The sequence below is a fragment of the Eublepharis macularius genome, chromosome 7 (assembly GCF_028583425.1).
Source record: "Eublepharis macularius isolate TG4126 chromosome 7, MPM_Emac_v1.0, whole genome shotgun sequence".
NCBI classification, from domain to species: domain Eukaryota; kingdom Metazoa; phylum Chordata; class Lepidosauria; order Squamata; family Eublepharidae; genus Eublepharis; species Eublepharis macularius.
The window spans coordinates 12,201,031-12,215,641 of record NC_072796.1 but is presented as its reverse complement, the minus strand read 5'-3'; the positions used below and the strand labels follow the sequence as shown (position 1 = coordinate 12,215,641).

At 41.7% G+C, this 14,611-nt stretch overlaps 1 protein-coding gene across 1 annotated transcript in view; it reads left to right on the top strand.

Moving 5' to 3' along the window:
• ADAMTS16 (ADAM metallopeptidase with thrombospondin type 1 motif 16) overlaps positions 1–14,611 on the top strand; it is a 118,047-nt gene that overhangs the window by 53,327 nt on the left and 50,109 nt on the right. Inside the window, exons 12-13 of the mRNA XM_054984903.1 lie at positions 5,469–5,617; positions 13,942–14,114. Coding sequence (XP_054840878.1) covers positions 5,469–5,617; positions 13,942–14,114 — 322 coding nt within the window. The remainder of the gene's footprint in view (positions 1–5,468; positions 5,618–13,941; positions 14,115–14,611) is intronic.

Below are 14,611 nucleotides of genomic sequence, written 5' to 3'. Positions count from 1 at the left end.
CACATGCACGCATTTACTTGAAATCATTACAGTCCTATTTATACATTTCTTGGAGAAGCGAGTGTGCTACCCTTCTGCATTTGTTCCTGTACCATAACATCTACCCGCTTGATGGTAGGGTAGATCATATGGTTTTATACTTTATTATGATTCCACATTTGGGGGTAGGGAAATGATGTCACAGAGGGATATGATATTACTCTAGGGTTTCTGTTTATCCTAGATTTTGTGGTATACTAAAGAAGCTGTTTCCTCCAGGGGAGCAGAACTCTAGAGATCAGTTGTAATTTTGGGAGGACTCCAGGCTCCACCTGGAGGTTGGTAACCCTGCCCTCAACAGCAGTGAGCCAAAGACCATTACACTTGAAATCATTCCAGAAGCAACAGCCACAAAGTTGCCTCCTCTTTTATTCCTTGAATTTAAGATGAATAGTCTGGTCTGACGCAGCAGACAGCCGCTCTAAGATTTAGTTTTTCTTTTGAACTCCGATTTGCTGCTGACTAAGCTTTTTTAAAAGGTTCATATATTGTAGAAGGCAACCAAAGTCAGGCAGTGACATCGAGGCCTTTCTTAGACAGTGATCTAAAGCCTGAAACACTTTAATTGGGATAACTTGAACGTTCAGCTTGTTCAGGGTCTAACAAGGGCACAAAACACCCAAGGGAAGCAAATGGCAATTTGCAGATCTTTTAATTCTTTATTTTTGGAAGCAAATTATCTATGAAACTTTCAAAATAAAACCTATCTAACCATCCATCCATTGTAAAGTTCTTTGAAGTGTTTTTGGCACACATTTCCAGTACTGAAACAAATGCTTGGAATGTAGCAAATTTATGTTAAATCCACTTCCGCCGCACTTCAGATTGTCTTGTCTACGTTTATGCCCAGTCTAGCAGAACACACAAATAAGATTCAGGATGAGGCTATGCAGAGGAAAAGGCCAAGCTTGAGTCTGTCTGGGTTGAATCGCTGGGGAGCAGGTTTAGTTGCTCCCAGTGGTATTCCAGAGTTCACCCCTTTCTTTTCTCCAATGCAAGTTGACAAGTACCATTCAATTCTATGGAAAAATATAAAGCACTGTTACAAAACTTGTCCTCTGCTTCCGCTAGCCAAGTGGGTAGGTTGGCCTTAAATGGCAGGGATCCCATTCTGTGTGTCCGAGAGAGCCACAGGGTCTCTCTACACAAGACATCTTAAAGTCTCTCTGCATGATACTTCTTACATGAGAACCAGGGCTTTTTTTCAGTGGGAACGCGGTGGAACGGAGTTCTGGAACCTCTTGAAAATGGTCACATGGCTGGTGGCCCCGCCCCCTGATCTCCAGACAGAGGGGAGTTGAGATTGCCCTCCACACTGCAGCGTGGCACGGAAGGCAATCTCAACTCCCCTCTGTCTGGAGATCAGGGGGCGGGGCCACCAGCCATGTGACCATTTTCTCCGAGGGCAACCCACTGGGTTCCACCACCTCTTTTCCCAGAAAAAAAGCCCTGAAGAGAACACTCAAGTGAAAGGAGATGAAATGTTAGCCAGGAGGCGTAGTTTAAAAGGTGATGGCTCTATCAATTTCTCCTCTCCACAGGAGGGTAGTTTGAAAAGACAGAGCTGGATTGCTCCTAAAAGGGTTTATTAATTTCATCTAATTAACAAACCCTCTGAGGAACATCTCTGCCAGCTGTCTTTTTAAACTATCCTCCTGTAGAGAGGGGAAATTGACAGAACCTTCTATTCTTTCTTTTTAAACTACACATCCCAGCTAACATTGCGTCTCCCTTCACTCGAGCGTCCTCATGTAAAAAGTATCGTATAGAGAGATTCTTACCTAGGGACACTCAAGTGAACCTTATTTCACATGTCCCCCCCTCCAACTTTCCATGTACTCACTCGCACAGTCATACATACTTCAATTTGCTCCGCATGAACATATTCACGCGTTTGATATCAGTTCCTCAACGGCTAAAAGCATCCCAGTTTCCCCCACATCCATTTATTGAAATACAGATGTTGACACTTTCTCACGCCTTAAAGAAATGCAAATAGGCAAGTCAAATCGCCTACAGTACTTGTTCTCCCATCAAAAATAGAGCTGAATTGCCACTTTGCCCTCTGGAATCACTTGTAGATGCAGTCACACAAAGGGAGCTCCCATAAAAGCAACATACCCGTGCGCTGAGCAAGAACAGCCTGCTCGTGAATTGAGGACCACTCATACAACCCTGCACTGAGCATTTCCACCCACAGTGTGCCCCTCTCAACTAGCCTTTGCAATATACAATTCTTTTCTGTTCCCAAGCATATATTCCGTAGAGTTTTGGGTGAATCCTACAGTGTTAGGCCAACACAATCACATCACTTCCAGTCTCACACCAGAAATGACATGGTGTGTCAGCGTGATGCCATATCACACATGCACACATCCCCCCACCCCAGCCTGTCAAGCTACGACAGGAAAAGGGTCTCTTGGCCTCTAATCTAATACACCTCTTTGCAATGGCTAATAGCATATCTGAAAAAAGAATATCATTTGATAAGGGCAGGCCACACACCAAAAACAAGTTTCTCCCCGTTAGCATCAGGCAAAAGAAATATCTGGTGCACCACCCCCTTTCCCACCCCAGTTGCAGGAGGCATGGACATGCTGAATGTAACTTTATTACCGCATCAGACATTTTTGTGCTAAATATTAGCAGGGAGACGTGTGGGGGAGATGCGGTTTGGCAGCCGCCCATCCCCCTCCATGCCGAGTTATGGCCTGAGGCAGCTAAGATGTTTGTGTTACTTTTGTTACAATAAAACATGTAAAAACTAAGCTCAATGTCAACCCTGGATGAGTGCAAGTCTCTCTTTTTTTAGAAATCACCTTCAAACCAAAAATTACAAAATTACCCAGCTCAGGGACTTGTACTGAGAGACTCTGAACCGCAGCTCAGTTCCTGCTTTGTTTTGTCTGCTAGGGAAGCTATGTGACCTTGGACAGACAGTCATTTATCACACAGCCCAGGTGTCTCGGGAGGAAAGTATAAATCATCCAACCCAAAAGAGCTCACCAAACATGTTGTTGCCTCTACCGTTGCTGCAGAGTTCAGACACCATGCAAATTCTCACACCCAAGTCCTTTGTTGGTTCTTTTGTTGTAACAAATTTAGTTGTACGTTTTGTGAGCTTTTGGTAGGAAATCTGTGTGTCCCAGGCCTGCAAAAAGCAGGTGGAATTTGTGCTTAAATTCATGATTCCCCCCCCTCCCCACCCCCAAAGAGGAAGACAAACAGATATTCTTTTATCATTTTTCCCTGTAGGACAAATGGTGTCTTCCTAGGGGGTGCAGGGAAGATTTCAGTTGGGGAAATGATGCAGGTGAAAAAGGCCTGACAGGGTTACCAGCTACCAGATGGTACAAGGACAAAGGTCCACCCCAAGTTACAATTACTCACTGAAGTTTATATATTTAGTAATGCAACTAAAATGCTAAGTGCCAATCATATCACATACAGAGTAATATGCTTAATTCCTGTTAATGTCACTTATAACATAAGCGGCACAGCCCACTCAAGAATGCAAATTATCAACAACAATATTATTTGGAATCTGGTGCAATTAAAGTGCTGATGCCATAATGTGCAAAAATGCTGCTACACCTGAAATGCATACAACCGAAGGAAATGAGTTCATCCAGTGTCCCGGTGAAATTTGTGCTTAAATTCATGATCCTTCCCTCCCCCCCAAAAGAGGAAGACAAATAGGTATTAAGAACATAAGAACATAAGCAAAGCCATGTTGGATCAGGCCAGTGGCCCATCCAGTCCAACATTCTGTCACACACAGTGGCTAGAAATCCAGTGCCATCTAAAGGACTGTCAGTGAGGCCAGGACACCAGAAGCCCTCCCACTGCCTTCCTTCCAGCACCAAGACAACAGAGCACCACCTCCCCACAAAGAGAATACCATCTATCTCCTGTGGCTAATAGCCACTGATGGACCTCTGCTCCATATATTTGTCCAGTCCCCTCTTGAAGCTGGCAATGCTTGTAGCTGCCACCACCTCCTGTGGCAACGAATTCCATGTGTTTATCACCCTTTGTGTAAAGTAGTATTTTCTTCTATCTGTTCTAACCCGACTGCTCAATAATTGCATAGAATGCCCACGAGTTCTTGTATTGTGAGAAAGGGAGAAAAACACATCTTTCTCTACCTTCTCTAACCCATGCATTATCTTGTAAACCTCTATCATGTCTCCCCTCAGTCGTCTTTTCTCCAGGCTAAAGAGCCCCAAGCGCCTCAATCTTTCCTCATAGGGAAAGTGTTCCAACCCTTTAATCATTTTAGTTGCCCTTCTCTGTACTTTTTCCAGTGCTATGATATCTTTTTTAAGGTGTGGCGACCACCTTTTATGTTTTTCCCTGTATGACAAATGGTGTCTTCCTAGGGTGTGGGGAAGAGTTGAACTGGGAAAATGATGTAGGTGAAAAGGGCCACAGGGTTGCCAACTACCAGATGGTGGCTGGAGATCTCCTGGAATTACACTTGATCTCCAGATTACAGAAATCCATTCCCCTGGGGAAATGGCTATTTTGGAGGTGAATTGTATGACATTATACCCCTCACCTCCCCAAACTCCACCATCCCCAGACGCCAGGATAGGGTTGCAGTGTTCAAGTGGTGACTGGAGATCTCCTGGAATTGCATCTGATCTCCAGCCGAAAGAGATCAGTTCCTCTGGAGAAAATGATTGCTTTTGAGCAGGGTTTTTTTCTGGGAAAAGAGGTGGTGGAATTCAGTGGGTTGCCCTCGGAGAAAATGGTCACATGGCTGGTGGCCCCGCCCCCTGATCTCCAGACAGAGGGGAGTTGAGATTGCCCTCCAACTCCCCTCTGTCTGGAGATCAGGGGGCGGGACCACCAGCCATGTGACCATTTTCAAGAGGTTTCGGAACTCCGTTCCACCACATTCCCGCTGGAAAAAAAGCCCTGCTTTTGAGGGGAGACTCTATGGCATTATACTCTGCTGAGGCCCCTCCTCTCCCAAACCACACACACTTCAAGCTCCACCCCCCCCCCCCAAAATCTCCAGGAATTTCTGAACCGAAAGCTGGTAACCCTACACTCATGGTTTTCCCAACCTAGAGCTGGCAACCATAGCCATGGCCCAACTGCCCCCCGCCCCTGTTCTTTTTCAATTTTTTCATTTTTAAGAAATCTGTTGTACATGAGGAATTTCTTGCCTCAGAAAGCATTTCATCATATAATAATTTTGAGAAGACAGAAGGTATTCTCTGCGTACGATTAAGAAAACTGAATAATTGAAGAGCCTCTTGTGGAGAGAGGTTCTCTGTGTGAATATCTTCATAAAACCCACACAAAACCAGGTGTTTTAGTTTACATGGGCTTATGTATTTTAAAAACATTCCCATGCTGAAAGTGGGACCTGGTGAACATACGAAAGTTCTGAACCACAACCATGTTGCATGTTGCAGTGGTGTCGTGGTGGCCAGTGTGTGAAATATGGTGATGAAGGGCCCAAGCCAACCCATGGCCATTGGTCAGAGTGGTCCAGGTGGTCATCTTGCTCCAGGACCTGTGGAGGAGGAATATCTCATCGAGAGCGAAACTGCACCAATCCAAGGTGACTGCATATTTTGTTTTGCAAACCTAAACATTTTTCTCTTTGAATTGTTTTATGTCGTGTTTCCAAGATGCCCTGGCCCTTTTGGGAGGAAAGGCGATGTATAAATATTTTAAATGAATGAATAAGCTACATGCAGCCAAAGAGAGCCTTACTATATTACATTACAGCTTGTGTCAGCAGTTCAGGCACTAAGCATAACGTGTTTCATAACAGAGACATAGTTGATGCATCTCTGTTCACAACAAAGATTGAAATGCACAATTCTCAGATTTTAATATTTGCTTTTGAGAACGAGGTTGGTGCCTTGGCCCACAGCTCAATAGCAGAGGGCACACTTTGCATGCAAAATGTTCCAGTGCTGGCACATCACTTCTGGGAACAATCCAGAAGTTGCAGTGGATAGCTCTAGGAATCACCAGAAACTCTATGGTAAAACCAAGCCAGGACCAGTTATGTGGTGAGGAACTGGCAAGTATCCACAGATTTGGTAATGTTATTTCCTGAGAACATGAATTGACACTATTTGTGATAAATGTTTTTTTAAAGCATACAGTTTCTTCCTTTTTGGCATTCAGACTCAGAGACAGTGGTTCCATTGCTATATATCTTATAGAATGTCTGGAGTGGGGTTGCTGTCTTCAGCTTGCTGCTTACCAGCAACTCCAAAAGATGAAGAAACATCTCTTAATGCCTACCTTGATTGTATAATTCAGGCTGGTGTGTATGTGGGGTCACATTTCTAAGAGAGAAAGATCACATTCCTGCTAGTAGAAAACTAGCACATTGTGGTCTCTAGTTGCTGTGCTAGTTTTCTACTTCCAGGTTGTTATTTATATGGAGTGGTAGTAAGAGCAAGTGTTGTGAAAAGCTGAAGTTGTTGTGAAAAGCTGTGGATAATTAAGTTTTAATTTCGACTCTGCCGTGAAAATCTCAGCCCCTTATCTGTAATACAGGTTTAATACATTATAGAGTTGTTGTAAGGATTAAAAAATATATAATTATGGGAAGTGTTTTAAACACATTGAAGTATTATATTAACATTAAGGATTATTTGAAAGCGACTTCCTGTTTGGGATCCATGGAGGTCTAACGCAGCTCCACTTGCGGAGCTGACCGCACTGCCGTTTTAACCGGCCGGCGGGGTGAAAATAGCCCGCGGCCGACTGCTCTCAGGCGGGGAGCAGGCAAAGAACGCTCAAGACCCTAGGGTGAGCTAGATCTCGGACGAGGGGGGGCTCTACACAACGAGTCTCCCCCCGATCCTTGAGGTCCCAACTTGCGACGGGTCGGCTATAATCTCTGCGGCAGTTTTGGGGCCAATTCGGCTGGCATAAGACCTACATACCCAAGCATCGATTGGGGGAAGAAGCTGAGAGGAGAACTTAAAATCGAAACAGCGATTACAACCCGAGAAAAGTGAAGAGAAGGTAAAGATCATTATCTTCTGAGACGGGACAGATTGATAAAAACAGAGAGAAAAAAAAGTAGATTTTTAAACTGCAACAGACTAGTGAAAAGGAGGGGAAGACTCGGCAGGAATCGAATTTAAAAAGAGACTAAGTTTAAAGAAGTTATTAAAGAAATGGGACTATTGTTTTGAATACCTGTGGCTTTGGAGCTGTGAGAAAAAGACACCATCGCGAGATCTGCTGTGGGAAGACGGGAGACAGGAAGTGCGTAATAACAATAGAGTGGCTGGAGAGAAGCGGCCCTTGCTGGAGGGCAGGAAGTAGGGAATCGCCATTTTTGAAAGGGGAAGGGTCGCGGCTTCAGCGGAAGAGGAAGTAGGCCATCTTGGATTACAAAATCATAGAGAAATCATAGAGAAAAGACGCCCGACATTTTGGACTCTTTAAAACTTAATTTCTATAAGAAGACCGGGACATTTAAAATAGAAAAACGTTAAATTTTACGCCACGGAGTTAAGGAAGAGAGCGGATTCGTGGGAGCGAGCTAAAGCAAGCCCCACGATGTCAAAAAAAGAGTGGCAATCGGCAATAGAAAACCTGGATAAAAACCTGGACAAAAAACTTTTAGATATGATTAAAGAACTTAAGGACACGAAATTGGAGCTGATAAAAGAGGTTAAAGAGGTTACACAGACAGTAAAATCGGAGCTGTCAGAAGTGAAAAAAGGTATGGAAACAATACGAAGTGAATTACAAGGAACGCAGCAGAGAGTTAAAACAGTAGAAGACGCGATGGAGAATTTAGCAGACACGCAACAAACAGAGATGAGATTGGTGAAGGGGAGAATGTCAGTTGCAGAAACTAAACATATGGAGAAGCAGCTACGTTTTCGTGGCTTGCCAGAAGTGGAAGGAAAGTCAGCGCAAGAACAGATGACTGAGGTGTTGGCTGAGTACCTGGGGAAGGAGGAGGAGGAAGTTGTGGCTATCCTAGATGTGGCATACCGTGTGAATTCGAGAATAGCAACCCAGAGGAAACTACCAAGAGATGTGATTGTGCAGTTTACAACACGAAATATGAAAGAGAGGATTGTGACAAAACAGTTTCAAGATCCATTGGAGATTGATGGCAAGACGATTATTATAATGAAGGAACTGCCCAGATCAGTGTTACTGGACCGGAAAAAATATAAAGTGCTAATTCAGATTTTGAAGGACATGAAAATCAGGTACAGATGGGAGTTACCGGAAGGAGTGTCCTTTGAGTTTGGAGGGGCCAAAAAACGCATCAGATCTGAGCGAGAGATGGAGCGATTTATTAAGGACAATGAAAAAGACTTACCAACAAGATCATGAGTATGGAGTGTAAAGTATTATCTTGGAATGTAAATGGACTAAACTCACCGAATAAGAGGAAAAATACTTTTCACTGGCTACTAAAACAAAAATGTGACATTGTTTGTTTGCAAGAGACCCATATTAGAAAGCAGGATGTAAAATATTTAAAATCTGGAAAATTGGGCAAAGAATATGTAGCGGCCTCCAACAAGAAAAAAAGAGGAGTGGTGTTGTACATAAAAGAGGAGCTACAGCCAAAATTTGTTATGAGAGATGTGGAAGCTAGATTTGTAGCAGTGGAATGTATTTGGAATTTAAAGAGAGTGTTGGTAGTCGGACTTTATGCACCTAACGGTGCAAAAGAAAGCTTCTTTGAGGATTTAAGGAAGCATTTAGACGATCTTGTATACGACCAGATAATTCTTGCTGGAGACTTCAATGGAGTGACAGACTTGGAACTAGACAAAAAGACTACAACGGTACAAAAGAAAAGAGGACTATTACCAAAGCTTTTTTTTGAGTTGATTCAACAAGAGACTCTTGAAGATGTATGGAGGAGAGAATATCCTAAAAGCAGACAGTTTACTTTTTATTCTGCAAGGCATTCTACATTATCAAGAATTGATATGATCTGGGCCTCAAAAGACTTAGCATTATGGACTAAGGAGGTAGAAATAATGCCTATGGTAGGCTCAGATCACAACCCAATTATGTGGAAATTTGGAAAAAAGAGAAAAAGGAAAGCATGGAGAATAAATGAGGACTTGTTACAGGAAAGAGAGAATATGGAAATACTGAGAAGAGAGACAAAGTTTTTTATACAATACAACGTGAATAAAGAAGTACCAACCAATAAAGTTTGGGATGCTTACAAGGCGGTTGTAAGGGGCATACTAATGGACTTAAATGGTAGAGCAAGAAAGAAGAAAGAGGAGAAAAGACAAGAGATTGAGGAGAAAATAAAAGCCAAAGAAATACAGCTAAAAAAGAGACCAGGGAAAAAGAAGGTATACCAGGAAATTAAAATACTTCAAGAACAGCTAACAGCAATGAGCAATAAAGAATTGGAGTGGAATCTCAAAAGACTGAATCAAAAAGCGTTTGAGGGTGCTAATAAACCTGGGAAGTACCTGGCATGGCAATTGAAGAAGAAAAGGGAAAAGAAGATAATAAATAAAATTTGCGAAGATAACAAAACGTATTTGGAGCAGGCTACCATTAGTAGAGCCTTTTATAAATTTTACGCTAAGCTGTATAATAAAAAAGAAGTAAACAAAGAATCAATAGCGTCATATTTGGAGAAAACCAAACTTCCAGAAATCTCGGAAGCTTGGAGAAATAAGTTGAATAGTGAAGTAACTGACGAGGAAATAAGTAAGGCAATACAATCTGCAAATCTAGGAAAGGCGCCAGGGCCAGATGGACTTACGGCTAAATTCTATAAGACAATGGCTAATGAACTGGCACCATTCCTAAAAGAGGTGATGAATGGGGTTTTAAGGGATCAAAGGATTCCAGAAACTTGGAGTGAAGCGAATATATCATTGATCCCAAAAGAGGGCCAAGACCTGACTAATGTGAAAAATTATAGACCTATATCGCTACTCAACAATGACTACAAAATTTTTGCGAAGATATTGGCGGAGAGATTGAAGGGGTGGCTCTCGGAAGTCATAGAGGAGGAACAAGCAGGCTTTTTGCCAGACAGACAAATAAGAGACAACTTAAGGACAGTGATCAATGCTATTGAATATTATGACAAGCGTTGTGACAAAGAGGTTGGTTTCTTCTTTGTTGACGCTGAAAAAGCGTTTGACAATTTAAACTGGGACTTTATGTTTGCCACTATGGAAAAGCTACAATTGGGAGAAAGATTCATCAGAGCAATTAAGGAAATTTATAGAGACCAGACTGCAGCAATTGTGGTGAATGATGAATTGACCAAGAAATTGACGATAAGTAAAGGAACAAGACAAGGTTGCCCGTTATCTCCATTGTTGTTCATTTTAGTATTGGAGATTCTGATGATACAAATACGTCAAGATGATGAAATTCGTGGAATAAAAATAAAGGACTATTCATACAAGATCAGAGCATTTGCGGATGACATAATGTTAATTGTAGAGGACCCATTGGAGAACATGCCAAGAGTGATAGATAAGATCAAGGAGTTTGGAGACTTGGCAGGTTTCTTCATTAACAAAAAGAAGTCAAAGATATTATGCAAAAATATGACTAAGCAGAAACAACAATTGTTAATGGAAACAACGGATTGTGAAGTAACAAGTAAAGTGAAATATTTGGGAGTCGAATTAACTGCAAAGAACATAGATCTATTCAAAAACAATTATGAAAAACTATGGACTCAGATAGAGAGAGACTTGATTAAATGGAATAGATTGAATTTGTCATGGTTGGGCAGGATTGCAGCAGTTAAGATGAATGTGTTACCAAGAGTAATGTTTTTGCTACAGACAATACCAATCATCAGAGACTCCAAACAATTTGAAAAATGGCAGAGGAAAATATCAGGTTTTGTTTGGGCAGGCAAGAAGCCTCGAGTGAAAGTGAAAGTTTTACAAGATGCAAAGGAAAGAGGCGGAATGCAACTGCCCAATCTGAGACTTTATCATGATGCAATCTGCCTAGTTTGGTTGAAAGAATGGATGACATTAAAGAACAAGAAACTATTAGCCCTAGAGGGATATAAAAAAATATTTGGATGGCACGCATATTTATGGCATGACAAAGTAAAGGTCAACTCGATGTTCCTGCATCACTTTGTTCGGAGAAGTCTATACATAATCTGGAAGAAGTACAGAATTTATCTACAAGAAGGAACCCCTTTGTGGGTGGTTCCATATGAGGTGATAGACCCGAGAGCTGTTGATAATGAACAACAATGTTTAACGTATAAAGAAATAACTAAAACTGAAGCATCCAAACTTAGAATAAAGACACAAGAGGAACTATCACCTAACTACGATTGGTTCCAGTATAGACAGATCAGAGACTTATATAATTCGGACTCTGTAAAGGGAGGTATACGAATAGAGAATTCGGAACTAGAGCAGACCCTTCTTAAAGAAGATAAGAAAAGAATATCCAAGGTATACCAAGTACTGTTGAAGTGGTATACCGAGGATGAGATAGTTAAAACACAAATGGTGAAATGGGCTATAAACTTTAATAAAGAAATAACAATGGAGGCATGGGAACACTTGTGGAAAACTACAATGAAGACAACGACATGTATTAATATCAAAGAGAACATTCATAAAATGATCTATCGTTGGTACATGACACCAAAGAAGATTGCGCTAGGGAATTTGAATACTTCTAATAAATGCTGGAAATGTAAGAAGCATGAGGGCTCCCTCTATCATATGTGGTGGTCGTGTGAGGTAGCCAGGCAGTACTGGGGGGAAATAATAAGAGAAATGAGTGAAATTTTACAATTTCAAATTAATAAGAACCCAGAACTCCTGCTACTGAACTTGGGAATGGAGGGAATTCCAGCCCAACACAGGACGTTGATATTTTATATGACAGCAGCAGCTAGACTTTTGTATGCGCAAAAATGGAAAGTACAAGAAGTGCCAACTATTGAAGATTGGACTTACAAATTGCTGTATATGGCTGAAATGGACAAGATGACAAGAAAATTGAGAGATCTGGACTCAGGGCAGTTCAACACAGACTGGGAGAAGCTGAAACAATACCTGGAGAAGAAATGGGAGGTGGGAGGAAAACTGTGGCAGTTTGAGAACTACTGAAGTATTGAAGTAGAGGGGGGAGACTTTACCGGGGGGAGAAGAGATAAATGTGAATTAATAAGCAGTCAGATTAATAGATTGACATATATATAGATATATATAGGTTAACAAACAGAACATAGAGAAAATAATTAATTATAAGGACTAAATATAAGGAGCGATTAACTAACAATATTTTCTTTTTTTTCTGACAAGTTTTGTACCAAACTGAATGTCTGAAGATATAGATGGGTCAAATTGATTGACTACGTGAGGAGAGATATATAGAACTATTATAAAAAGATAGAATGAGTAATATATATAGAGAATAAGTCAAATTGTTTGATATAAACGAATGTATGATCTATATGGTTTATGATATATAGAAATACCTGAAATTGAAAAATTGGGATAAATTGTTTATCTAAGATGGAAACAAAGGCTTACAGTTTGGGCATATAATGTTAAAAATAGTTAAGGATGTACTGCTTAGAATAATGGAGAATATATATTTGTTTTAGATAGAGGAAGCTAATAAAAGTAAGGGAAAGGGGACAAAGGGTTGGAAAGCTGTTGGAAGTCAACAAAAAGGGGGGGGAAAGGGAGGGGGTTAGAGATGAAAAAATTGGGGAAAATTGAATGTAAATGTGGAAATAATGGATTCTAACCCAATAAAAATTTTTCAAAAAAAAAAAAAAGGATTATTTGAAAGCATGGTACACGTCTGGTAGCATTCCCAAATGGTACAATCTAAAATTCTACCAACCCATTCTACACAATCTGGATCGTTCATATAGTGTGGTAAAATCCTGAAGTAATAGAAATGGACTATAGCATATCAGATTGCAAGTACGGGATGCTATTTTTAATGCTTTCTCCTACATAAGACATTCCCTGAAAGCAGAAAACTAGTCCTTCAGGGAGACAGACCAGTGCTAGTTTTCTTATTGTTGAAGAGGATTTTTTTAAAACAAGGAACATTTGAGAATTTCATTCTACCACCTCAAGATCTTCCCTCTTATAAGCTTCATTCTGCTGAAAGTGTAGAATAGAACTTATAGAAGGATGGAAAGGTGACTTTGAAAGGAGCGCTTAAGAATATCTGTATTGAGGGTGGCAGGTCTTGTCTGCGTTCTCCGGCCAGCTGCCATATTCAGCTAGGAAAAGAATTTTATCCCTGTCACTTGACCAGTTTTGCCACTACAAAGTATTCTGAGTGCTAAACAGGCACTCATTAATAGTAAGAAAAGCTTCGTAACAGGCGGATGTCTGCTCACCGGGGGGTAAACTTGGGACATAATGCAGAATGCATAATTGTAGTTCCCCAAGCTTATCATTTGACCTCCCTTTGGCACAAAGAGGAATATTTTCAGACTCTTAATATGCCCTCCACCACAAGTCATGAAGCGTATTTAGCTTAGGAATGTACACATCCTTAAACGTTATTAAAATAGTTTTGGGGGCTCTCCAAGCCCTGACATAATGACATTTTAAACTTGTTTTGAGTTTGACCTTGTTAATAGAAAGGCATTTTCAGGAACAGGGGCTACGTAACCAGGGAGTATGATTCAAATCTATGAAACTTTACAGGTTAGAAGATCTGATTTTACAGGAGCCAGGGCTACCTTCTGTGGCAGCCATTTTGTAGTTGGCTCTACCTCCTGTGGCAGCCCTTTTGTGGTTGCCATCACTACCCTGCATCACTGATAAAGATGTTACGAAGAATGCCTGCTTTATCCTCCACTATGTATTGGTTTATTTAAATATATGTTGTTATGGTTGCCTGTTAACACTGGTAATGTTTCCGTCAATGCTGTAGACCATCCCATGGAGGAAAGTTCTGTGACGGTTCCCCCCGAATGTTAAAACTCTGTAACAATCAGAAGTGCCCCAAAAACACCATTGACTTCAGAGCGGCCCAGTGTGCAGAATTCAACAGCAAGCGATTTCGAGGGTGGAATTACAAGTGGAAACCTTACACCCAAGTGGAAGGTGAGCCTAGAGCCTCTGTTATTCAATCTCTGCTGTTTAAAACTGTGAATCATCCCCCCTCTATAGACTTGTGTACATTGAACAAATCCTCAGAAGGGATCAACACACACAGCCCCCTCACTCCTCTCACAGCTGGCAACCAGGCTGCCTAAGGGAGTTACTGGCACATGCCTCTCCTAAGTGGATCCAGTGACCCATTCTCCTCTCTAGGGTCACCCTGGATGGGTGAAGGGGGGAGGGCATTTGCTCCTGCTCCACAGCTGATCCTGGCCAGTTGAAGGGGGGCAGACATTGACACTTGCTCTGCTCCTGATCCCAGCTGGGTGAAGGTGGGGGAGGGCATTGCTACCTGCTCCACTCCTGATGCCACCTGGGTGATGGTGGAGTGCAGGCACTTTCACCTGCTCTGCTCCTGATCTTGGCCGAGTTAAGGGGGGAGTGGGCATTGCCACCTGCTTTGCTCCTGATCCGAGCTGGATGAAGAGCGGATGGGCATT